At 42.4% G+C, this 27,644-nt stretch overlaps 1 protein-coding gene and 1 long non-coding RNA gene across 23 annotated transcripts in view; both read right to left on the bottom strand.

The window, feature by feature from the left end:
- Positions 1-27,644, bottom strand: part of RERE (arginine-glutamic acid dipeptide repeats) — a 469,651-nt gene that overhangs the window by 91,112 nt on the left and 350,895 nt on the right. For all 22 annotated transcript variants that reach the window (XR_013413051.1, XR_013413057.1, XM_077988803.1 and 19 more), the window contains 1 exon segment: positions 15,914-16,012. Coding sequence is in view for 20 of the 22 variants with exons in the window: in XM_077988803.1 (XP_077844929.1) it covers positions 15,914-16,012 (99 nt within the window). In the remaining 2 variants the exon portion in view is untranslated.
- On the bottom strand, positions 1,320-8,575 carry LOC144336622 (uncharacterized). Its single transcript, XR_013408601.1, has 3 exons — positions 7,341-8,575; positions 5,616-5,837; positions 1,320-3,027 (listed from the first exon to the last, which is right to left on the bottom strand). It is a non-coding gene; the product is annotated as an uncharacterized LOC144336622 (long non-coding RNA).

The following is a 27,644-nucleotide window of genomic DNA, read 5'->3' as shown; positions in this document are numbered from 1 at the left end:
CTAATCTTCATGAGCAGGAAATTACTGAGGTGATCTTGGTTCTGAACCAACTGCACAAGAGAGACAGACAATCGTCTTCCATCATCAACCACCTGGGGTGGGAGCCTCACTTTTTTTTTTAATACTTTAAGTTCTGGGATACATGGGCAGACGTGCAGGTTTGTTACGTATGTTTACACGTACCATGGAGGTTTGCTGCACCCATCAACCCATCATCTACATTAGGTATTTCTCCTAATGCTCTCCCTCCCCAAGACCCCCATCCCCCAACAGGCCCTGGGTGTGTGATGTTCCCCTCCCTGTGTCCATGTGTTCTCATTGTTCAACTCCCACTTATGAGTGAGAACATGTGGTGTCTGGTTTTCTGTCCTTGTGTTAGTTTTCATAGTGTTGATGGTCTTTACAATTTGGCGTGTTTTTGCAGGGGCAGGCACCAGTTGTTCCTTTCCATCTTTAGTGCTTACTTCAGGAGCTCCTGTAGGGCAGACCTGGTGGTGACAAAATCTCTCAGCATTTGCTTGTCTGTAAAGGATTTTATTTCTCCTTCGCTTATGAAGCTTAGTTTGGCTGGATATGAAATTCTGGGTTGAAAATTCTTTTAAGAATGTTGAATACTGGTCCCCACTGTCTTCTGGCTTGTAGGGCTTCTGCAGAGAGATCCGCTGTTAGTCTGATATGGGCTTCCTTTTGTGGGTAACCCAACCTTTCTCTCTGGCTGCCCTTAACATTTTTTCTTTCATTTCAACCTTGGTAAATCCAAGATTATGTGTCTTGGGGTTGCTCTTCTCGAGAAGTTATCTTTGTGGTGTTCTCTGTATTTCCTGAATTTGAATGTTGGCCTGTCTTGCTAGGTTGGGGAAGTTCTCCTGGATAATATCCTGAAGAGTGTTTTCCAACTTGGTTCCATTCTCCATGTTAATTTTAGGTACACCAATCAAACATAGGTTTGGTCTTTTCAGATAGTCCCATATTTCTTGGAGGCTTTGTTCGTTTCATTTCTTTTTTTTTTTTAGAGTCTCGCTCTGTCACCCAAGCTGGAGTGGTGGCGCGATCTCGGCTCACTGCAAGCACTGCCTTCCGGGTTCACACCATTCTCCTGCCTCAGTCTCCCGACTAGCTGGGACTACAGGCACCCACCACCATGCCCAGCTAATTTTTTTGTGGGTTTTTAGTAGAGATGGGGTTTTACCATGTTAGCCAGGATGGTCTCAATCTCCTGACCTTGTGATCTACCCACCTCAGCCTCCCAAAGTGCTGGGATTACAGGCTTGAGCCACCGCGCCTGGCCTGTTCATTTCTTTTCGTTCTTTTTTCGCTAATTTTGTCTTCACGCTTTATTTCATTAAGCAGATCTTCAATCTCTGATACCCCTTCTTCTGCTTGATCAATTCGGCTATTGGTACTTGTGCATGCTTCACGAAGTTCTCCTAATGTGTTTTTCAGCTCCATCAGATCATTTATGTTCTTCTCTAAACTGGTTATTCTAGTTAACAATTCCTCTATCCTTTTTTCAAGGTTCTTAGCTTTCTTACATTGGGTTAGAACATGCTCCTTTAGCTGGGAGGAGTTTGTTATTACCCACCTTCTGAAGCCTACTTCTGTCAATTTGTCAAAGTCATTATCCATCCAGTTTTGTTCCCTTGCTGGCAAGGAGTTGTACTCCTTTGGAGAAGAGGTTTTCTGGTTTTTGGAATTTTCAGTCTTTTTGCGTTGTTTTTTCCTCGTCTTCGTGGATTTATCTACCTTTGGCCTTTGATGTCGGTGACCTTCAGATGGGGTTTCTGTGTGTACGTCCTTTTTGTTGATGTTGATGCTATTCCTTTCTGTTTGTTAGTTTTCCTTCTAACAGTCAGGCCCCTCTGCTACGTCTGCTGGAGTTTGCTGGAGGTCCACTCCAGACCCTGTTTGCCTGGGTATCACCAGCGGAGGCTGCAGAACAGCAAAGGTTGCTGCCTGAGGAACCCCACTTTTACGCAGAGGTAAAATCTACCAAGCATGTGGATTCTAAGGTTTTGTTTCAGCTCCAGTGGAGGCTGTGCTGTGTTAACCATGTATGCAATGGACACAGAAGGTGTGTGTGTGGCACTTGCCTGCATCTGCCACCCCAGCTCCAGATCCAACTCGAGCCAGGCCCTGCCTGCTTCTCTGAATACATCCTGCACTCTCTCTGTCTCCTCACAGGGTAGTTCTGTGGTCTGCGGAGCCGCTATTGTGTGGGGTGATCTGACTTGGATTCCTGAGTACTTCCACTCACCACTGCTGCAGCTCTAAACAAATTTCCTTCCTATCTCATGCCTATGTCATGTCATACTCCTGTGTTTCCATCTTTCTGTGTACCCCATGGAACTTCCCCATTCTGCCCAGCACTATGTTCTGGGCATCCAAGTCCACCACTGCCATTAGAACATCATCTCCTTGAGGTGAGGAGTTCCTGTTCAGGGCCATCTGGAAGCTTCTGCACATGAGAGGCATTTAATAAATGTTTCTCCGATGACGTTTCCTATTATCAGTATCTGGGCCTTTCAGAGCCAGAAGAGGACTATTTAATTATTATTACTCTCATTTCTTAGTGAGAGGACCAGTGACTCTCCCAAGGTACAGCAACTGGTCTAAGGCACAGACTCAACCAGAAAGCGGTTTTACCAACACTTTTGCCTTCCCAGCATAAATATTCTAAAGAAAATAATTACTGCATTTTCCACAGATAGATGAAGAGTTATCTGAAAAAAGTAGAAGTGAGGGAAGGGAATAAAAAGGGGGAAAAAAAAAAAAAAGGCCAGGCACAGTGGCTCATGTCTGTAATCCCAGTACTTTGGGAGGCCAAGGCAGGCAAATCACGAGGTCAGGAGTTCGAGACCAGCTTGGCCAACATGGTAAAACCCCATCTCTACTAAAACTACAAAAATTAGCCGGGCATGGTGGCACACACCTATAGTCCCAGCTACTTGGGAGGCTGAGGCAAGAGAATCTCTGGAACCCTAGAGGCGGAGGTTGCAATGAGCCAAGATCACGCCATTGCACTCCAGCCTGGGCGACAAAGCGAGACTCCATCTCAAAAAAACAAAACAAAACAAAAAACAAAAAAGGAGGAAGAACCAGAATTTCTTGTTTTTGAAAAAAATCACAAACTGAAGAATGACCGGACACGATGTCACACCACTCACACAGGAAACCTCACGTACGAAACCTCACACGACAGCACTGCAGCTCTTTCGCTTGGTTAACTTGGGGACAGCCCTGAGACACGAGATCGGCCTTTATGGCCTTCTTCCCAGGCTGGTGGAAGATCAGGCTGCTCTGACTCCAGGCCAGCTGGGATTGGCGGGGCCTCTCAACACAGTCAAGAATGGCTAACGGCAGGCAGAAACATTTTGTGGCCTAATAAAGGATCAAAGAAATGTTCCTTACAGAGAGGAAATGAATTATCCACACATCCAGCTCCTTCATGTCTTTTGTTTGTTTGTTTTTGGCTCTTTGGCCTATTTGGATAAAACATATTACACTGAGGAAGCATCAAAGAAAGTGAAACGACTGTGACATTTAAAGGGAACTCTGTCGGCTAGACAGAGCCCCATTTTGGGTTCAGCTCCAACTTCTCCCTGTTCTCTTTCTCCTGGCCATGGGGAGTATTCATCCACAGCTGACACAAGATTATCAACAAAAGTTTTAACAAGAACCAGACCTTTCTCTTCTAATCTTTTCCCCAATCCAAAATGTCACGAAAAAACCTGAAAGAATATTGTTAGAATTTAAAAAATACTCTATTATTGTGTCCCTCATGCTGAAAAATGCACATCTAGGTATGAAAAACGCATAGACTGCTCTGTCAAAGACCACTATGTGATTGCACTTCCGTAGCAGAGGTCCCGTCTTTCCTTTCAGCTAAATTTAATCTGTTCTAAATTCTGAAAGTTATTGAGTCCTAAAGACATTTATTTAGCAGGTCCTAACAATGAGCAGTTTATAGGCAATTGTGAAACAGGACCACAAAGATTATTGGATGGGGGTCAAGTAATTTGAATTTCTCGAAAAACACAGATCACTCTTGACTGACATGAGTGATCAGTGGTATCATTTACTCAGAATGACTTGAGAGAATAGTAACATGGAATGAGAAGCTCCTTCTCCCCTGAAGGAGGCACTTTTATAGCTATACAACCTCTACCCTACTCAGTCTCTGTGTGGCAAAACTAGTTCATCCTCCTCATGGCATCTACCTGAATTCATCTTATTTAAGTTAATTTGCTTATTTGTCTGTGGTCCCTACTAGAATGCAAATCTCATAAGAACAGTACCTCCACGGTTATTTCTATTCCCAGAGTTGAGAAGGTGCCTCATACACAGTCAGTACTCATTGAGTGACTGAGGAGAAAAACAGCAGGAATATATTCTACAGCCAACACTCAAATCTGCGATCTTAGTTCTACACAGTCGTCCATTCACAAAACTCTGTCTCCTCGCACCTTTCCTCCACCTTCAACCTCTCCATGTTAATGCACGTTGGCTCCATTTACCAGTTAATGATTTAGTGATCCCATTGAGGAGCCAGGAGCTCCAAGGAACAGCCATTGAGAAGCACAGCACCCAGCAGAGCTGCGTGTGGAGGCAACCCGCACCTCCCTCTCCATGGGACCTAAATGGCCAGCATAGCACATGCTTCCTTCCTTCCCAGCCCTTCCTGTATTCCCAGCCCAGTCCAGACTAGACATCCTTCTGACCAGATGCTCACCCTAGCAAATCCCAACTGACGCCTCACATGGACGTCCCTTAGAGACCTACTGTCCTTTCAAACGCAGTTCTCCAAATGGCCTCATACCCCAACCCCCGAGTCCTGCTGCAACTTTCTCACTTTCAGATCCACACAGAATCCCTTTTAACCCCTCCAGTTATAGGAACAGAAGTTCAGTTTTGTCAACAGTAGCGATCCTGTCTCACCGTCTCATCAACGATGCCCATCCAGGTTCCCCCATCAGTGTCAACCACTTGCCAAACCCATCTCCTCCTTATCCTGTGACCTGCACCAAAGTCTCTTCCTAGCTAGCTAAGTCTCTTCCTCTATCCTACCTTTTGACAGCACTCTCAGGAACGTGGAAAAGGTTGCCCATGGCCCTTCTAGTCTGTGTCTACCATTGTTGGTGCTCTTTATTCTAGCCTAACCATCTACCGGTAGCCATACCTAAGATGTGAAACTACAGACTTTCCCTATTTACTGCACAGCTACCATGATCTCCACAATATCCCTCTTCTTGACTGTGTCCCTCAACTCCTCTACCACTTCCGTACTGGTTTCCCATGTTCTCTATGCAGCCTGGGGCTTAACTATCCGTTATTTCAACAATGCAGTCAATACTCATTACCTCAGCTGGGTGCGGTGGCTCACGCCTGTAATCCTAGCACTTTGGGAGGCTGAGGCGGGTGGATTACTTGAGGTCAGGAGTTGGAGACTAGCCTGGCCAACATGGTGAAACCCCGTCTCTACTAAAAATACAAAAATTAGCTGGGTGTGGTGGCGCGTGCCTATAATCCCAGCTACTCAGGAAGCCGAGGCAGGAGAATCGCTTGAACCCCGAAGGCAGAGGGTGCAGTGAGCTGAGATTGTGCCACGGCCCTCCAACCTGGGTGACAAGAGCAAAACTCCATCTCAAAAAAGAACAAAAAAAGCCGGGCATGGTGGCTCACGCCTGTAATCCCAACACTTTGGGAGGCCGAGGCGGGAGGATCACCTGAGGTCCAGAGTTCGAGACCACCCTGACCAACATGGAGAAACTAAAAGTACTAAAAATACAAAATTAGCCAGGTGTGGTGGCACATGCCTGTAATCCCAGCTAATCCAGAGGCTGAGGCAGGAGAATGGCTTGAACCCGGGAGGTGGAGGTTGCTGTGAGCCGAGATTGCGCCATTGTACTCCAGCCTGGGCAAGAAGAGCGAAACTCCCTCTCTAAACAAACAAACAAACAAAACAAAAACAAAAACAAAAAATACTCCTTGCCTCAACATCCTGACCTCCCATCCATTTTCCAGCCCAATCTTCCACCTACTTTGGCTGCATATTAGTGTCCTAACATCCTGGGACATTGGAAACTTGTATCTCAGATGAATTAAATTGGACCCAAGTCTCTGTCTGTGTCTAAAGTTCCTCATGTGACTCCAGCGTGCATCTAACAGTGTGAAGTGCTGCTGTACACTGACAGCTCTCAATGTCTCTCACTAGGAGCATAGTCCTGATCCAGTCCAGTGGTTCTCAGGGCCTGGATGCCCACGTCCTACCCCAGGGATTATGCTGACTAACTAGGGTACAGGCCAGCATTGGGGCATTTTCAAGTTCTCCCAATGACTCTAATGCACAGCCAAGTTCACAAGATGTCCTCAGCCCACCTCCACTCTTCCAATGCTACCGCCAGATTGGTCTTCAAGGGCAGCTCCAGTCCTATCCTTCCCCACAGTCAAAAATATGTAATTTTTCCTCGTTTCCTGTTGAATTAAACATAAACTTCTCAGTCAAAAGTGGGAGGCTCTGAATTAGCTACCTCACATCCTCCCCTACCCATAAGCTTCATCCAAACTGGGCAACTTGCTACTAACCAACCATTCAAATTCTTTTAGCCCTTGTTCTCCAATTAACCTCTGTCAACTCTGCCCGGTGAAATCCTATCCATCCTTCAAGGTCCTCTCAAATAAGCCTCCTCTATAGCACACTTCCTGATCTCCCTGTCCAAGAGCTGGGAGCAGCTGCTCACCTCGGCAGGCCCTGTGAGCCCCAGCGCACCATCTGAAGCAAAAGAGGCACTCAAAACAAGTTTCCAATTGTGTGTACAGCAGGTACACTTTTCTTTCTAGGTATTTTCTTGCTTCTACTCAGGAAAAACAGCTCCTCTCACAAATGCTGAATTTATAGTAAACATACGTAGTAAATATTGTCTAATCCAGTTACTAAAAAAGCTTCAATCTTGACACAATGAGAGGCTGCAGAAGTCAGAGGAATGCATGACTCAGAGTCCTACATAACTGAAGCCGTAAAAACACTGTTATGGGAGATATGCTGTTAGGAGGAAACAGAACCGTCCTCAAGAATTCCTCATTAATTTGATAATGTAATTTAACAGTGAGGCACAAAATAGGAGTGAACATCTCTGGTCTAAGATCCTGGTGGCCTTCTGACTTCATCTTCTCCATCCACTCCGGGGCATCTTTTATTTATTTATTTATTTATTTATTTATTTATTTATTTGAGATGGAGTCTTGCTCTGTCGCCCAGGCTGGAGTGCAGTGGCACAATCTCGGCTCAATGCATCCTCTGCCTCCCGGGGAGGTGATTCTCCTGCCTCAGCCTTCCATGCAGCTGAGATTACAAGCATGCGCCACCATGCCCAGCTAATTTTTGTATTTTTAGTACAGACAGTGTTTCGCTATGTTGGCCAGGCTGGTCTCGAACTCCTGACCTCAGTTGATCTCCCCTCCTCTGCCTCCCAAAGTGCTGGTATTACAAGCATGAGCTTCTGCGCCCAGCCTAAGGGAGACTTTAGATTTAAGACAGAAGTATGTCAGGAGAGAGGAGGTAGCTTTAAATGAATGACTTCCTCTCATGGTAGGGTTCTCATTTTTTCACTTCCTGTTTCCTTCTCCCAACACTCAATTCCAGTTACCAGTGTAGTATGTCTCACCTGTGAAAATGTAAGACTCTAATGTCACTATATGTAGAATGTGCTAAGCACACACATTAAAATTGACTCCAATTCTGTTGCTAAGAAACTGCACAAGAAAAGGGTTTTCCATCCTCTTCATTTATAAAATAACCACTCTGTCTATGGGAGAACAAATGCAATCTCTCAAGTCCCCTTGTGCCTTGTTCTCATTTTTTAAATTAACAGAGAAAGATGATAGAGAGTGGCTGAAAGTGTATGCTATCTCCATTTTTTTTTACATACCCTTGAAAATGAGATGGAAACATGGCTTCAATAACCCACTGCTCTAGTATTTATTAATCTTTCAAGCTGAAGACTCCCCCCATTACTCCCCTTACTCGCCGCTCAAGCAAAAATGAAAAATATACCATCAAAAGTACTCTTCGATTTAAAAAGATTATCCCAAGCAGCCGGGAATAATTTAAGGTGTGTTTGTATTCAATGTGGGGTTACTTTCCAGGTCTCTGTATAGCCTGAATGCCTAAACACAGATGTGTGCACATGCACACGCGTGCACACACAGAGCCCTAAAGAACAGCACAAGGTATGCTGGCTTTTATTTTTTTAATCCAAAAGTAGGGCTGGGGATGATGAACTTAAAACAACGTACTGCTTAAAGACAAAAAGAAAAGAATAATCTTGCTAAACACAAAGAGCAAAATGGGCATATTAATTTCTTTGACCATAGCATAAAGAGAAAGCCTAGAAAGTAGTGAGCCGTGGATGTGAATGGAAAGGTCACAGTTGAATCTGTACATTTATCCCAGAGGCAACTTCTACTGACATGAACTACTGAAATACATTTTTGAAATATCTCTTCCTTTCTAATAAAATGCTTGTCCTATTTCATTTACTAAAGGATTTTAAAAATACATTTTTCTTTAGAGCTTGTTAAACAGTAGAATCTTTCTGCAAACTAATTGACAGAATTGACTGCCTTACACCAACTTTCCTGTGCATATAATTGATTTTTAATTTGCTGTCTCATTTCCGAAAGGACTTGAAAATAAACTCCACTCTATCCATACTATTGACTTCTATAAGCAAGGGTTTGGTTCAAAGGCTGATGGGAATTAACCATAGGAAAAATAGTCTAATTTTATTAATAGTTGAAATCTTAGGCAAATCTCACTTGAATCTACATTTTTCTTTTTTAATATTAAGGGCTAATTCTTACTATAGGTCACATTAAGAATACATAATATGGAGTAATATGTACATACGTATAATATATCAACATTTCTATTTCTCTTGTTTTTCCTACTCTCATATACAAATTTAGTTCTTCATAAGAAACAGTACCAATGTCATTTAAAACTGGAGGAAGGGTGGTTAGTAGAATGAGATCCTACTGTGATTCAATTTAAAAAGTACTAAATACCTACTATGTGATGCAGTAGATACACTGTATCTTTATTTTGGGTTAATGGTAAAGGTTCCAAATGAATTGTAAAAATTTTCAAGTTATAATTTTAGAAATATAATTTCAATGTTCTGACTCAACTCACAGGTATGCAAACCTGCATACATAAGTTGACAATGACATAAAACCACGTACGTACATAAACAAAAACCAGAAGACAGCAAGAAGCCAGCAAGTGAGACGACGAAGCCAGACACTGTGAGACTATGTGTTAGTGGTGAGGTTTTAAATTGCCTTTAATGATTTTAGGATGTTGTTTTAACAATTAAAAAAAAAAATCTGCACAAAATCCTAAAAAGAATAAGAAAGTGAAAAGGTTCATACTAGATGACCTACAAGACTCTCCTATCATCATTTTTGAATGACTACATAAAATGGTCAATAACTCTGGAAATTTTACCATTCCTAAAATAAATATAACTAAGCCTTCCCCTATATTGTGGATGTAAAATTTTAAAACAAAATCACCAAAATTATTAGTATCTGAAATCCATGTAACCATTAACTACAAGCTCTGAGAGCCTCTTTGTCATTGTCCTCTTTGCTGTTTTCACCTCCACAACCTCCTTGCTGCTACTGGACCTTAACTGGGATTTTGCTGTGAATTCCATTTTTCCTCAGCTGCCACGCAAACAGTAAATAAAATTCATTGTATTTTTGCCCCACTAAGCAGCTCTGTCTTCTGGCACATTCAGACGCATGGCTTGAGAAGAGTGAACAATGAAAACAATGTTTTCTCAAGCAGACATTCCAAAAAGGGCATAACAAAGGCATCTGAAGATGCAAATACTTGTGTGTATTCTGTGTAAGTAATTCCTTGACTGGCCGCACGGGTTCACTGGATTACAAATATTTAGAAAATTACTTTGCCATCTCATGTCAATTTCGAAAGAAAGATTTTCATTTATATTTATGATAGACTGAGCTTTAAATTGAAGGAAGATTTAGATGTTTTAAAATTTATGAACTTGTAAATAAATCCATGTACATGGCCAATTAAGGTTATCACCACCACAGATTAACTATCTTTGGATAAAAATCTCAGAGTTTATTTGTATCTAAGTTGTTCACCTCAATGTATTACATCAAAATTGATATAAAATATTTAATGGGTAGTGTATTTCAAGATAAAAGCTATAGTTACCCAAGATGAAATAAAAACATCCTGTAGTAACATGCTAAGCAACAGAACCTTCACTAGGTGCAACGCCTGGATTGCTGCGGTAAAAGCTAATTCAACATGAAAATAATTTTAAAAACCAAAACACAGTTAAGTGGATAGGAAGCAAAGAGTGAGAAGAGTGAGTTGCACAGCTCAGTGGAGCACCCAATCTTACAACCTTGCAAGTCAAACCAAACTCCACAAGGAAAATGCAGGCCCTGAATTTTAAAAAGAATTCAATTAGCATCCCCAGTATTTCCATAATCAACAGCTGAATGCTAATTAAGAGCACAGCATCAGGCGGCAACGGAATCCCAGTGCAATAAGCACCAACACAACAGCAGCAAATGCTACCTTCAGCTCGCATGCATAAATAAACAGAATTAATAACTACCCAAGCATGGAAGGGTGACTTAATCTGTTTCGATTAGGTACAGCTCAGCCTGGGGCCTTTATGTTATATTTGAATGTGTTCATCATGTTTAATTAAAAACCTAATAATCTAGGGTTTTGTTAGTGTGGGTTTTTTTTTTTTAAATGTTTTAATCTGTATTTCCTCCTCTTTATCTTCCTAAGTTCTACCAATTGATGACTTCTTGAAAAGGAACAGTATTTTTAGCATAACAGATGTGAAACGAGTTAACTATCAATGTGACTCTCAGAGGCAGAAGGCAGCCATTTACTTTGGCTCCATCCTTGCCCATACCTTGGTATTTAAAGCTTCACAAACTGACCTAGCATTTCTTCCAAAATGCTTCTCTGATCGAAGTTTACTTAGCCTGAAAGACATGACCCAGGCTGGCTACCAAGGTGTTGCTCACAGACACTCGGCAAAAGCAGAATTCATTTGCAGTATCCAGTACAGAATTTGACAGAAATTGGCACATTTTGGCTTCAGTTCAAGATTTAAATTATCTCAGCCCCAAAGCAACTTCAATTAGGAACATCATACATGCACATTGTCAGAGAAATAAACTGAGAGTTTGAGATGAAAGGCCTCCTATTGTGTGATTCTGAGGTCTAAGATCTCCAGAATTCAGGATTATCTGAAAGACCTAGGAAGAAGAGGTTGGGTGATAGGAGAAGGAGGAGGAGGAGAAGGAAGAAGAAGAAGAAAGAGTTTAATGTGTGAGCTTTTTCCAAAAGTACTTTTATTATTATTATTATTATTATTGTTTTTTGGAGACAGAGTCTCGCTCCGTTGCCCAGGCTGGAGTGCAGTGCCATGATTACGGCTCACTGCAGCCTTGAACTCCTGGACTCAAGTGATTCTCCAACCTCAGCCTCCCAAGTAGCTGGGACTACAGGCACATGGCACTATGTTCAACTATTTTATTATGTTTTTAATTTTTTGTGGAGACAAGGTCTTGCTGTGTTGACCAGGCTCCAAAAGTAAAATTTTTAAGGTTGGTTTCTGAGGCATTTAGAAGTTTTCCTCTTTAATGTGCTGATTCATAACTATTAACAATTACAAGTTTTAAAATGCTGGATTGAAGACACTCAATTATAGTGAAGAACTTTTTAAAAGGATTACCTTGAACAAAGAGTCATCAACATTCTTCAAGCCTCTTATATGGAGAGAAATTATCTTCATCATTAAGTCCTCACCCTTAATAAGTTTATAAACTTGGAGGACAATCAACTCGGAAATAAAATCGCAAGGAATAAACAGCTGGGAATCAGAAGTCAGCACAAGGAGGCAGAGGATGAACTGCCAGTGAGCGACGTGCACAGAGGAGACAGTGCAAAGAGGGAGCACTATCCGAGGGATGGGCCAGGAACCTAACTGAGCCTGGAGAATGAGCAGGCTCTGCACTGGCACGAGAGGTTAGTTTCTTCACAGAGCAGCAGGCCTGCCAGGCCCAGGGGGTCCAGAGGCCCAGCCTGTCCGCTGCACAGCAGGGAACTCACACCTTCGGGTGCTTATTTCATCAACCCTCTAACGGAGCAGCTGCTTCAAAGTATTCATGTAAATGCCGAGGAAAACCCATTCATCAAGACTGTTGTAGTCAGATCAGACACTGAGTAGTTAGAACAAATTAACACACCAGTGGCAGCGAAGTTTAATAATAACTAGCCGGCCGGGCGCGGTGGCTCAATCCTGTAATCCCAGCACTTTGGGAGGCCGAGACGGGCGGATCACGAGGTCAGGAGATCGAGACCATCCTGGCTAACACGGTGAAACCCCGTCTCTACTAAAAAATACAAAAAAAACTAGCCGGGCGAGGTGGCGGGCGCCTGTAGTCCCAGCTACTCGGGAGGCTGAGGCAGGAGAATGGCGTGAACCCGGGAGGCGGAGCTTGCAGTGAGCTGAGATCGGGCCACTGCACTCCAGCCTGGGCGACAGAGCGAGACTCCGTCTCAAAAAAAAAAAAAAATAAATAAAAAAAATAAAATAAAAATAAAAAAAAAATAATAACTAGCCAGGCATTGTGGCTTGCCTGTAGTCCCAGCTGCTCAGAGGCTGATGTGGGAGGATCACTTGAGCCCAAGAGTTTGAGTCCAGCCTGGGCAACATAGCAAGATCCCCATTTCTTAAAAAATAGTAATGATAATAAAAATAATTAGAATGTTCCAAGTATACAGAAAACCGGGAGGAAAAAAAGGAGATAGGCCCATGTACTTACGTTAGCTGGGACACATTTGTTTTGCTTATTCCTGTGATTCCTGAAGTGAGAAAATGTGGTAAATTCAACAGAAGGGGGCCACATGAACACAGCAGGTGTTTTTTTCACAGCCAAAGCCAGGTGAGGGTAAAGAGGGGACTGCCTTGTTGCCACATAAATCTCTTCAAAGATTTGATTTGGATCCATTCACCAGAAGCTTCCTTCAACCTCTCAATTATTCAGTCTGTCTCTCTTCTTCACTGCTGAGGTTTTCAAAGTGAAGCTTCACTTCCTACACATAAGGGAACCATTTGATCCTGAGGCTCTGCAAGGGCTGGACGACTGCCAAGACATTTCTCAAACCAAGAAGCAAACATGATAAAAATGACCCCAAACGGATACGGATGTATGCAGTTAAGGATCATTATTCCATACTCAAAATATTCACCACCTTGGAGTCATGTTTTGTTTTTCAAAATAAAGCAAGGCTGTTTCTGATGTGCAAGGCTTCCCTCTCAGCTCACAGCTACAAATCCCCAAGTAGCAGCAATGGGGAGACAATCAACAGCTGCCTGATGTTACAAGCAGGCGCTTCAGGAAAAGGAAAGCAGCTTTCCCTTCAGCAGGAAGAGAGGACTTTGGCTGTGTATTTTTAAAATTCCAGAGGGAATGAAAGGTCACAAGAGAAATGAAAGAAGGGAGAGAGGAGAGCCATGGCTGGCGAGGGGCTGGGAGGCATTAGTGAGGAGTGGGAGGGTGGGAGACCAAGAAGAGGCAGAGAGGTGGGGAAAGAGAGAGGATGCCAAAGGGCATGGAGACTGAAGAGAGAGGAGACGGCCAGGAATGGAGGGAGAGAGAAGCAGAAGCAGCCACGGATTGCAAGCTGACAAGGCCCTGGGGCTGCCGAGGCCAGGCTGAGAGTAATGAAGGCAATCTCACAAAGTGTGGTTAAATGACCACAGTCTATACACTTGTTCCATCCTTTTCATCTCCTTATGTGTTTCTTCCACACAGGTTTTTTGCAGAATTTTAAAATCTTGTCAATCGGATCTCTTATGCACTCCTCACATAAAGAGGCTTACTGTAAAAAAAAGAGTATCAATATGACTTCTCAAAACTGAATTTAACATTGTCTAAACATTTTAAAATGTTTAAGATGTTTCTTTTTATTAATCATGTAAGATTTATATATATATGTGTGTGTGTATATATATATATATATATATATATATATTTTTAAAACAGCTTCATCAACTCCGTACGTCTGATAAAATTAAAGTCTTAAGGGACTATTCAACAAGCGCTCCATTACCAAACCCTCCGGGCCATTTCAGTGCATCTCAGCTCCGCCTAGCTTTTTCCATTCCTCAGCCCTCACCTACCCTCACCCACAGCCATTCTAGGAGCAAATTCTCTTTTCTCTACCTTCAAGGTGCAGCCTGGATCTCACTGCTTCTTATCATGACCACTGCTGCCACACCACCCAGCCACCAGTCCCAGCCTCGTGTGCAGCAGCCCCCGGAGACCACCCGACTCAGGGGCCAGAGTGAGCCCCACTGTCAGAGCCAGTCACTCCTCTGTTCAGAAGCTGCTCATGTGGGGCACATCACCACGCCCTGACAGCAGGCCAACAGGCCACACCTGATCTGCCCCCTCTGGGACACCCCTCCCACAAGCCCACCACTCGCCTCTCCTACCAATCCCCTCCTTGCTGTGCTGGAGAAACACTCCTGCCTACTTCTTGAACATGCCAAGCATGCTTTCACCTTAGGGCCCAGAATTCTCTAATATCCAAAAGGCTGCCCTCCTCACTTCACTAAGGTCTCATCTAAATGTCACTTACTTACCAGGGCTTTCCTGATCCTCCCTTAGCTAAGATAGTACCCCACCCAGCTGATTCTCCCTCATTACCCTATTCTGCATCTGCTTCACCATCCCCTGACACATACTCATTTACGAAGGTCTACCCTCTTAAAACTTAAGACTCACAAGGAGGGACAACACCTGGCGCACAGCAGGCACTCAGTAAATATTGCTGAATCAATGAAAGAGCGGGATCAGGAAAGCACATACAATTTCTAAACATTCTTTGTTAGCATATTTTAAATACAGGAGAGGAACTTGCAATCAATAGGTGTATTAGTGCCAGCCTTCATTTAAATTTCACTCGACCTGAAAGGCAAATGTCAAGCGGTAACATTCATACTGAAGACTATATTTGCAAAAGCACAAGAATTCTGTAAGTCGTTTACAGCAATGCCTTTTACAAGTCACAAGATGGAGATGTAGCTTCATTAAAACTGTCTGCTAGATGGGAACCCATGGGTTTGCAAGGCCGTATTTGTGGGCACATTTCTCTCTCCCCACTTCTTTCAACAGGCCACAGCAACACAATCAATATGTAAAATCCACGGTATTTATTTAATCAACTCTCTGCTTCCCACTTGTAATCAATGTCCTTTAGGAGGTCAGGGGTCTTATAAACCCTATACAAACAAGTCACCAAGCCAAGCATGGTGGAGCATGCCTACGGTCCCAGCTACTCAACAAGCTGGGGCAAGAGGACTGATAGAGCCCAGGAGTTCAAAACCAGCCTGAGCAACACAGCGAGACCCCCTTTTCTAAAATAATTACGATTAAAAAAAAAAAACGAGTCACCAACCCTACTTTAGGTTATATGTCCACGGGTTTTAACATGCTGTGTCTTTAATTAGGGAGGTATCACAAGCTAGACTGCACCAAAAACGAATTCGAATTAACTTTTTTTAGGAGTAACTATCAATTTCTCCTTTCTTTCCATGAAACCTGGACAATCTTTCCCATCATCATCTATGAAGTCTAATCTTACTAAAATCAAGTCTTTCTGTACAATTATGAGGCTGAAGGCCCCATCCTCCTGCCTGGTGCTGCCACGGACAGCCATTCTGCATGACTGACGCTTCTGCTTGAGTCTCTTTCCCTGAGCAGCAGGGAGGTCACACACTGAGAAGCCGGTGGCCCGATGCCCCAGAGCACAAGGCGAATGCTGGTCCCCGCTCACCACTTCGTCCTCAGTCCAGCACTTCTCGATGAGCTTGGGCACAGGCTTCTTCACCAGGCGCTGCAGGGCTTTGCCAGCATCATAACCGCTTTCATGCAGCTAAAACAACAAAAATTTTAGTTAGTTAACTGCACCAAATAACAGACAGGACACAAACCAATAAAAGGCAAGCTCCACATTGACTTTCTCTCACAGGAGAGTCAGGAAAGGGGCACTGAGACTCCATCATTTCAGTACACACGGGAATTTGTTCTCATTCAAGACCATCCTATCCCAACCCCTATTCTACTCGCTCTGGGAGAGGGAGACAGCCAAGGCAGAGAGTATTTTGGCAAAAGTAAGAATAGGATTCCCCTATATTCCCATAAAACAAACATTTAGGGAATGTTTGGCCCTGCCCAGTGCTCAGGACATTCTATGTAATCATTATCTTACCTAATCCTGTGGGGAAAGTATTCTCTCATTTAATCTATGGTTTAGGAGCTATCATCGCCCTATTTCACAGATGAGGAAACTGAGGCACAGAAAGATCAAGTAAAGGTGTTCACCACACTGAGCCAGCAGGTGGTGAAGCCAAGACTCCAACCCAGCCAGGAGGACCCCTACTCTTGCCTCATTCTCCGCAAAGCAGCATAAAGTCATACTTGATTATGTTCTTTCTTTTTAGCATTTCTTAAGTTTTTCGACTGTGCTAATTTCACACACACAAAAAAATTTAAAGTGTCTAAAATTTAAGAGCTTTTTAAAGAACGTAAGTCTGTGATAGTATGCTAGTTTTTCAGTACATATGAATAAAGATGCAGGTTTATCTACATATTCCCTTTAGGACCAGACTTGTTTCTTGTCAACGCTAATCAACTTTTCTCATCCTGCATCTTTTCAACCCTGTGTAGTGTCTGGCACCATGGACTCCTTCCCACCTTGCAAAGATGCTCCAGACACTCCTAGTTTCTGAGTTCCAACTTGCAGATGATGTAGAGAAACAGCAGGTGCAAAGATCCTCTCTTGCTTTATCTACCTCACCATACTGAGGCTGTCACTCAGAATTCTCATCGGAAATCTTTCCTTTACACGTCTAGTCTTCTTACACAAAGAATGATTTTGTCTAAGACTTGTATCTCCAGTGCTGAACACAGTCCATAGTATAAGGTAATACTCCAGAAAAACTTGCTAACTTCCTAAATAAAATACTAGATTCTGGGACACAGCAGTAAACAACACAGAAATCCCTGTTCTTATGCAGTGGACATTCTGATCTTTTCACTCGTGCTTCAATCTCTTATTTCAGCAATGAGCCAGCATTTGTTGAACATTCAGGACAAGTAAAGCTGAACATTCAAGACATGTAAAGAACAAATCTTATTAAGTCATGGTCCTTATTTCCAGGAAACTTACAAATTGGTACGGATACAAAACATACAAAATGACAAGATCAAGTAGGTTGTAATAATTACTCTCCCTTTGGTTTAGGCAAAGACCTATGGAATCACAAGAGGAGAGAGCCATGTGTTTCCTCTTTCTAACAGAAGACTCAGGAGGACATGCAGATGCCTTCCTGGCAACTGCTGGAGCCCCTGGGCTGGGCACACAGTAAGCTGGCAGTGGTAAATATTTGTTGAATGAAATCAATAAATAAATGCTGAAACACACACTGCAAGTCTCTCTTCCAACTATTTAACTGCTAACGAAAGGAATATCACAAACATTCATTTTCTTTTTCTTTTTTTTTTTTTGAGACGGAGTCTCACTGTGTCGCCCAGGCTGGAGTGCAGTGGCGCAATCTCGGCTCACTGCAAGCTCCGCCTCCCGGGTTCACGCCATTCTCCCACCTCAGCCTCCAGAGTAGCTGGCACTACAGACGCTCGCCACCACGCCCGGCTAATTTTTTGTATTTTTAGTAGAAACGGGGTTTCACCATGTTAGCCATGATGGTCTCGATCTCCTGACCTTGTGATCCACCCGCCTTGGCCTCCCAAAGTGTTGGGATTACAGGCGTGAGCCACCGCGCCTGGCCCAAACATCCATTTTCAATGCTTATTCAGCAAAACAGAAAGTATTAAAAATTTGAATTTCCAGAGCATTCTCACAGTTTAGAGGACATTAACTTATTTTAAATCAAGACTGGGAAGTCCAGGCTGTACATGAGCTATAACAATAAATCAACTACCTTAAAACAAAACAAAAGACCTGCCACAATGATCAACACTGGATCCCACTTGGGAGTGGTGGCGCAATGAGTAAATATTAACTTATCTATTTTTATTATTATTTATCATTAGACTAATTTATCACTATCATTAGACTCTTTTAAAAATAAAATACTACTATGATTTGCAAATGTTTGAAAACTATCCAATCTAGCCTTCTTTCAGAGGTATAAAAAGATCTGAAATAAAGTCAGATTCTCATACTTTGCTTAATATTCTCATACTTTGCTTAATAACAAGCAGACATTTGTCAAGTTCTATAATACAATGCGGATTTATAATCACAGGTCAACGTGGATGGGAACTGAATGATAGAATTACATGCCTTTTTAATGCAAAAAGCACACATTTTAGTGATAATTTGAAACTAAATGAAGTTGATCAAATCATAAATTTCTAATGAAAAGCTCATGACAAAATTAACAACTTTTATAAGAGGTAATTATACTGTATGGGGTAATTAATTATAAGAAAAGTGTGAGGCTAGGCACAGTGGCTCACACCTGTAAACCCAACACTTTGGGAGGCTGAGGTAGGAAGATTGAGCTCAGGAATTCAAGACTAACCTGGGCAACATAGTGAGACCTCATCTCTACTAAAAATTTAAGAAATTAGCTGGGCGTGGTGGCATGTGCCTACAGTACCAGCTGTAGTCCCAGCTACTGAGGAGGCTGAGGTGAAAGGACGGCTTGAGCCTGGGAGGATAAGGCTGCGGTAGCCTTGATCACACCACTGCACTACAAGTCTGGGTGACAGAGTGAGACCCTGTCTCCAAAAAAAAAAAAAAAAAAAAGGCGGGAAAAACTATGGACTTTGGAGTCAAATTGCCTGCATTCCAACTCTAGCTCTAGTATTTACTAGGTACATGACCTTGAGAGAGTTACTTATCATTTTTGAGCCTTAATTTTGACATCTTTAAAAATGGATAAAACAATAACATCAACCTCTTAGGGATATGTGAGGATAATAGTAGAAAACATATGTTAGCTGCATCTTTTAAAAAGAAAAGAAAAGAAAAAAAAAAAGAAGAATTGGCCTCATCTCAAGTTTGATCAACTTTCCAGATTACAGAGTAGTCTTCTCAGAGACAGAAAAAATTTTGTTAAGCTATAAACAAAAACCACTTATGTGTCACATCAAATTACCCAGGTTAAATGAAATTTGATTAAAACTCTGGTATCATATACAGGAAAAATTTTGATTTTTAACATCTTGGCTGGGTGCGGTGACTCACGCCTGTAATCCCAGCACTCTGGGAGGCTGAGGTTGGTGGATCACAGAGTCAGGTGTTGAAGACCAGCCTGGCCAACATGGTGAAACCACATGTCTACTAAAAAACTACAAAAATTAGGCAGGCATGGTGGCAGGTGCCTATAATCCCAGCTACTTGGGAGGCTGAGGCAGGAGAATCACTTGAACCCAGGCGGCAGAGGTTGTAGTGAGCTGAGATGGTGCCACTGCACTCCAGCCTGAGAGACAGAGTGAGACTCCGTCTCAAAAAAATAATAATAGTAATAAGAAAAATAAAATCTTATGTGCCTGCTACCAGGAAATTGCTCATAAGAACATAAAGCCCACTCCAAAAGCAAACTGCTGAGTGGATGAAGTTCAATAAAATATCATTAATCCCTCCGGCATTCCGGCCTTCTGGTGAACCAAGAAGAGCTTTAAACTATAGCTGGAAGAGATGCTTCCACTGAAGTGCTGAACATCTCGTTAAGGTTGTTCCGTTTGTCAGACAGCATGGCTGCAGCTGCACAATGCCCCTCAGCTGAATTTCTAGTGATGAGCTTGGCATTCACACTTCCTTCACAAAACTTTATTTCAGATGGCAGTTTCTCCTGAAGAAGCTATTCCAATAACATGGTAACTCGAGCTTCCTTCCCTACTCTATTCTCTAAATAATGGAGGATTCTCTCCTTTTGTTTGACCTGTTTGTCTGGCTGCCCTCTTAAAATATCCCTATTCCTTTAAAAAAAAAAAAAGTCCCTATTCCTGACTTTCCGACGATACCAGTAAGTACTGAGAGTCCCTACCTGTCCTCACCCCTACACAAAGATACATCTGAAAAGTAAAAAGTGTGGGATTATTTACCCAAAGTGATACATTTTTTTCTTTTCTTTTCTTTTGGAGACGGAGTCTCATTCTGTTGCCCAGGCTGTAGTGTAGTGGTGCAATCTCAGTTCACTGCAATCTCCGCCTCCCAGTTCAAGTGATTCTCCTGCCTCAGCCTCCCGAGTAGCTAGGATTCCAGGCACCCGCCACCATGCCCAGCTAATTTTTGTAATTTAGTAGAGATGAACAAGTTGGCCAGGCTGGTCTTGAACTGACCTCAGGTGATCAACCCACCTCCAAAGTGCTGGGATTACAACAGGCGTGAGTCACCATGCCCGGCCCCAAAGTGATGAAATATTTCTTCAATGGATGAAGAATATTATTGCGCTATCATCAGTATGTCACAGGGGCAAGTATAAAACTTGGTCAAGTGGCTGTTCTGGTGTGCCCTCCTCTTTAGGGAACCTAAGGGACTTTTTCTTCTTAGGGAACCAAGGGGACTTTTTCTAAAGGGGCACTATCTTCTTAATGTTATAGACATTGACTTCTACCTTGTAGAAATCTTGTCTGAGAAAATTCCAAGACAGAGTTTTACATCTTTAAAGACATACTTTATATCTTTTTTTTGGAGACAGAGTCTCGCTCTGTCACCAGGCTGGAGTGCAGTGGCGCAATCTCGGTTCACTGAAACCTCCACCTCCCAGGTTCAAGCGATTCTTCTGTCTCAGCCTCCCGAGTAGCTGGGACTACAGGCGCGCCACCATGTCCAGCTAATTTTTGTATTTTTAGTAGCGATGGGGTTTCACCATGTTGGCCAGAATGGTCTCGATCTCTTGACCTCATGACCAAGTGTTGGGATTACAGGTGTGAGCCACAGTGCCTGGCCTTTTTATTAAAGATACACTTTTAACATACTAGAAGTTGTTATGGCCCACACAGCTTCCTAATAGGGAAACTTACCTTTACAACATTTAAGGAAAATTACTGGTGATCAGGACATTTTTCTTTCCTTCAACACATTTATTGAGTGTTCAACTATGCCAGGCACTCTCCTAGGTGCTGGGATATATCAAATAGCCCTTCTTTTTTTCTCTCTTTGAGACAGAGTCTTGGCTCTGTCTCCCACGCTGTTAGTGCAGTGGCACGATCATGGCTCACTGAAGCCTCAATCTTCTGGGCTCAAGCAGTCCTCCCACCTCAGCCACCAAAGTACTAGGACAGTTGTGCACCACTCCTAATTTTTGTATTTTTGATGGAAATAGGGTTTTGCCATGCTGCCTGCGGTTGCTGTTTTTTTTTGTTTTTTTTTGTTTTTTTTTGAGAAACAGTTTCACTCTGTTGCCCGAGCTAGAGTGCAATGGCACAATCAGCCCACTTTCGCCTGAATTCCTGGGCTCAAGCAATCCTCCTGCCACAGCCTCCCAAGTAGCTCAGCTTACAGGCCTACGCCACCACGCCTGGCTAATTTTTCTTATTTTTTGTAGAGACGGACTCACTATGCCGCCTAGTGTGGTCTCAAACTCCTGGGTTCGAGTGATCTTCCTGTCTAGACCTCCTAAAGTGCTGGGATTATAGGCATGAGCCACTGCACCTGCCCCAAATAACTCTTCTTAAAAGGAGTTTGCTTTCTGGATGATTATGAAGATTTTCTTTCTTTTTCTTTTTTTTTGAGACAGAGTCTCACTCCTGTTGCCTAGACTGGAGTGCAATGGCATGATCTTGGCTCACTACAACCTCTGCCTCCCGGATTCATGTGATTCTTCTGCCTCAGCATCCCGAGTAGCTGGGACTACAGAGGCGCACATCACCACGCCCAGCTAATTTTTGTATTTTTAGTAGAGATGAGGTTTCGCCATGTTGGCCAGGTTGGTCTTGAACTCCCGACCTCAGGTGATCTGCCCACCTCGGCCTCCCAAAGTGTTGGTATTACAGGCATGAGTCACTGCCTCCAGCCAAAATTTTTCTTTAGATGAGGATAATGTTCAAGAAATAATGCTCAAGAAAGAGCTAAACTGGATATTTCAACTATATTCCTTACATAAAGTAGAACTGGTAAATTTATCAAAACACTGGCTATCTTAAATTTCTAAAAATTATCCTTAGAAACATTCCCCTCTAATACAACATCAAGTTCTGAAGGATTGCCATAATTTCATATTGTGAAAAACATTACATAGATTTCAAATTTTAAACACCTGATCATGACCACACAGCTACGTCTACAGTCAGGAAATTAAACACAGGCTTCCCAATACTGCTAAGGTAAAATGTCCTTTAATGTGAATAAGATTTTCTACCATTTCCCTAAGAAGGCTGTTCAAAATAAACTGCAATGAAGATGGGGAAAAAAGAAACACCTCTCAAACGTCTTACAGCTTCACTTTGTAGCCACAGAAAAGCAATTAAAGCAAGATATTTAAACCTTTCTGTCCATTTTGCAGCCAAGCCAGGCTGGTAAAATCTGGGATTAAATGCAATTTTAATGTAGAGTATAGAGAACTGTACATTTTGGAGCTACTGGAAAAAGATCAGTACAAAAAGCAGGGACCAATATAAAGCATCCTGACTCAGTGAGCTTCCAATCTTTGAAAGCTAAGGAAGGGAGAAGCACTTAGATCTTATGCCACCCCCATGCAGTCACTATAGCAGGATGTCATTTAGCAGAAAGCACTTTCAAATTCATTACCACAGGTGTGTGGCAGTGGTGGGTTTTCCCCCCCCTAAATCCAATGATCAAGGAAACATTTACTTGAAAATCTTTCCGCCTCTTTTCCACATCACTAAACTGCATGACTGCACTTCTACCCAAATAAAACCTGTCTTCCCTAAACCACAGGTCAAAACCTAAGATTTATGATTAGGGAATCCTGTAACAAAATAGTGATTTCTTCAACAATCCACCAGCCTTTCAAGTCATTCCATCTCAGAACTATCCCTGTTTTGGTGTTTTCTATCAATTGGCCTTTGGTCTCTGGGTGTGCTCCATGGAATCCTCTGAGATGTGATCTTTCCTTCGTTTTTGATTGTTCACTGTGAAAGAAGAAACGTGAGTGAACGCTTTCCCTATGTGGTGTCTAGCCCTCTTCTGCCACACCTTCTGCAGCAGAAGTCCTTGGTGTGCTTGAGATCTAGCAGGACATTCCAGCCTCAGAGGCAGGCTGCTCACACCATATTCTCTTTGCTTCCATTCATTCAACCAAGAGTTACACCAAGCAACTCTGAAAGCTAGCAATGGGGAGGGATACGGTGGTGTGCAAAGACAGGCATGCATGAACTATGCAAAGTGGACTTCGTAGGGGATTCTAGTGCTAAAAACAATAGTAACTTCTGAATAACAAACACTTCATTTGGCTCCACTATAACAAAAGCAACCACTGCACTGATTCATCCAGAGCCAAAGACACTGTGCCACAGTAACTGGATATATTTAGCTAGTTGCATAAAAAACTCTCAGTAACTAACTCTATGTGCTACAATAAATTATCAACTTGTCAATACCTTCTGCAGCCTAGTGAGAATACACAGGATGTGAGGCAAGTGACAGATTCTTGCCAAGAGCCCTGTCCCAAACCAGCTGAGTTGAGGTTTTCATCTGTTAAATGGGCCTAACACCACCAGCCCTCAGCTGTGTCACAGAACAATGGAAAGTGCTAAATGAGACAAAATGTGTCAAGATACTCTGAAATGTAAAATAGCTGTAAGCTGTACAGTGACATCATCATGGGGAGTAATACTTCAGATACATGGCTCTCACCTAACACTATTCAAACAAGAGGTTCAATTGAGCCAACAATGCCACTAGTCACTACACATCTGCAATTGTCTTACTACAGCCTCTGACCTCCTCCTGATTAGCAGAAGGAAAGGATCATGCTACAAGAAAAACATTTCTGCATAATTGCCCAAGTTAAATCTGCTACTCTCACTCTGCCTGACAAATTATTCCATGCTTATTACTTTCTATAATTTAATATATATAAGTGCTTTACTGGCAAGCTTCTCGAAAGAATAAATAATACTTAATGACGGCCAACAGTTTAATTAACTCATGATTGAACTTCTCTCATGGATTGCTGTAAACATTAAATTATATCCTTCCTCAAAGCTACCATGGATAAAAATCTTGTTTAAAACTTTAACTCTCTTGCCTAAACAATTCTGAAATTCCAGCAGATCTGTATGTTGGGCAGAGGTGGGAGAATCCACCTTAATGCATGGTTTTAAACTGTGTTATTTTATAGAGCAAGGATGAGGCCTTAATTTTAATAAGATTGAAAATGTGCACATGTCCAAGCACCCCATTAATATTACAGCAGTCATTAAACATCTCTAGGTCTCAGGCAGTCTTATTAGCATAAACTCTGCGTATTACCACAAGGTTTCAAGTTTCTATTCTGGCTTCTCAGCTACCATTTTCTGTCTGCGTGAGGTTGCAAATAAATTTTCCTTTTGGCATGGCTCAGCTGTCAGGCACCTCTGTTCTATAATGAACCCATGAATTACACCTCCCTGCTCTGACATCTCTGGTCTCACACATCAAAATATTGTTCTTCAATTGTAATTTATAACTTAATTTAAATGTCCCTTTTCCTGTGACCTTTTTAGATCAAATGGCATTGCATCTGGCAGTTTCTACTATGCCAAAGCATACTTTTCAAATACAGCCATTATAATAACTATATAAAAAGCCTACTTAAGTTTGACTGCATTCAGGCTAATTAAATAATTCCAGTCCACTAAGAACAATATCAGACATCAAAGTATTCTGTTATGCAAAATACCTGTTTATATATCACAATAAACTGTCAAAATAACTGAAAAAGGAAAAAAGGAAGGATTTGGAATAAATCTTAAAATTCTTCATATAGTTTTAATTAATTATTTCAACTATTAAGATAAGTGAGAAAGACCTTGCTGAAATATGTTCAAAACAAAATTTAAAAATTTCTTGGCCAGGCGCAGTGGCTTACACCTGTAATCCCAGCACTTTGGGAGGCTGAGATGGGCGGATCACCTGAGGTCAGGAGTTCGAGACCAGCCTGGCCAACATGGTGAAACCCTGTCTCTACCAAAAATACAAAAATTAGCCAGGCATGGTGGCACACACTTGTAATCCCAGCTACTTGGGAGGCTGAGGCAGAAGAATTGCTTGAACCTGGGAGGCGGAGGTTGAAGTGAGCCAAGATTGTGCCACTGCACTCCAGCCTGGGTGACACAGCAAAGACTCTGTCTTAAAAAAAAAAAAAAAAAAAAAAAATTCTTGGCTGGGTGTGGTGGCTCACACCTGTAAACCTGTAATCCCAACATTTTGAGAGGCCAAGATGGGCAGGTCACTTGAGGTCAGGAGTTTGAGACCAGCCTGGCCAACATAGTGAAACCCCATCTCTACTAAAAAGAAATATAAAAATTAGCTGGGCGTGGTGGCGTGCACCTGTAATCCCAGCTACTCAGGAGGCTGAGGCAGAAGAATCCCTTGAACCCGGGAGGTGGAGGTTGCAGTTAGCCGTGATCACGCCACTGCACTCTAGCCTGGGCAAAAAGAGTGAGACTCTGTCTCAAAAAAAAAAAAAAAAAAAAAAAGGAAAGAAAAAAATTTCTTATAACCATAATTCACAAATATGAATACATTTCATTTATACCTCTGTCATCGATGACCTAGTGCCAAACATATGAAACACATAAATGTTAAAAAACTAGAATTGAAACTAAGAGCACAATGTTTATTTTTATTTGGCCACTATCATTTCAAATAATGCTATTAGGTACCAGAGAGGTTAAAATTTGTCCGAATGGTCTTATGGGAGCAAAATTCAGGGATAATGGAAAAGATAAAGAATTTAACTGCAAAGGGTAGGGTTTGAGAGAAAGGTCCAGTTAATTTTCAGAAGGAAATATACAGTTATTGAACCAACCTTCCCTCCCTCTTTCCATCACTTTCTGAAACTACAATGTTCCAGGAATTATGTGCCAGCCCCTGGAGTCACATGGAAGAAAGGAGGGGGTCGCAACATTTGCTGAGCAGTGCACAGCGTGCTAGGAACTGTGTTAGGTCTTTATGATTTCATCATTCCACATGCCTCTCTTCCATGGCAAGAGTACTAAAAATGAGGAAATGAAATCGAGAGGTTCAGTACGTTTCTCTAGGCCACCTCCCTAGCAAGTAGTAGCATGAAGATTCTAACATAAACCTATGTTTTAGGAAGATGTCCCTACCCTAGAATGTTGCTACTGGGGCAGTTTAGGACAGGCAATCTGGTGGGAGCAATGGGCACAGGGACTTTTTCGGCTGCAATGACAAAGCAAGCACACTGTCTTTTCTTAACTTGGGGCTAGGGGATGAGGGTGGGTGGAGGAAAGGAGGGAGCCAGCAGTTCGGAAAAGAGGAAAGACACACATGTAAACAAACTAACAAAAAAACCCGCCATCCATGAACACACTCAAAGTGCTAAATGAAAGCTGATGGGGATAACATTTGCTCAGTCTGGAAAATCTAAAATGCAATCACAGAGTAGGTTTTGAAAATCAACAACCAGTGTAATATGATTGACTTGCCTATGCTTTATGAACAGCAACAACCAAATAAAAAACACTATTCTAGGAGAAATAAGCAGTATTATTATTATAGTAAAAATTGGCAATAATATATCTAGGTAACATCTCCCTTATAACTCTGAACTCTTCACCAATTTTGACCCTCTGTCTATTCTATTTTAAGGCTCTATCTGACACTGTCTTCACACAAACACCAACACCAAGAAGGGCCTCAGGAGGTACTGGTACCAAAAGCACAAGTTCAGGAGTTCTCCAAAGCTGAAACCTAAGCAGGATAGGGTTCCTGGCTCTGGCTTTCGCTTTTAATTTAAATTTAAAAACTCATATATTGTTTTTTAAATAGAGAGAGACAGAGTCTTCGCTGTGTTGCCCAGGCTAGTCTCAAACAATCCTCCCACCTCGGCACCCCAAAGTGCTGGGATTACAGGTGTGAGCCACAGCTCCTGGCCTGGCTCTGGCTTTGATTCAAACATTAGCTCTGGCACAAGCTGTGTGATATTAGGCAAATTAATGGTCTCACTAAACCTCAGTGTTTTCTCCATGGTAGAAAGGGAGAATAGAGTGCCTTTCTTGGAGGTCACCACCGACAGGAGGAAATGCTCCAGAGGACAGCCAACTGAGAAGGGAAGCAACACAGGGAGAGGAGTGAAGGCCCAAGACCTCAGGGCAGAGAGTGTCTCTCACTACCACAGGATGACACGAGGAAACCCAACTTCAGCAGCACAGGCTTTGACTCCCCACCCCAGTGCTAAAGAAAGAGAACAAACTGTGGAGCCCAACAGGAATGAATCCTGTTCTACAAAACAGGGCAGGATGAAAGATGAGAACAAGAAGGCAAGCAACAGAGAACTTGGTGATCTGTTGGGACCTGGAGAAACCAGGAGCCTCCGGAGAGAATGAACAGGCTACACTAGGCA

The sequence above is a fragment of the Macaca mulatta genome, chromosome 1, assembly GCF_049350105.2.
Source record: "Macaca mulatta isolate MMU2019108-1 chromosome 1, T2T-MMU8v2.0, whole genome shotgun sequence".
Lineage (NCBI taxonomy): Eukaryota > Metazoa > Chordata > Mammalia > Primates > Cercopithecidae > Macaca > Macaca mulatta.
This window is presented reverse-complemented; position numbering and strand designations above follow the sequence as displayed.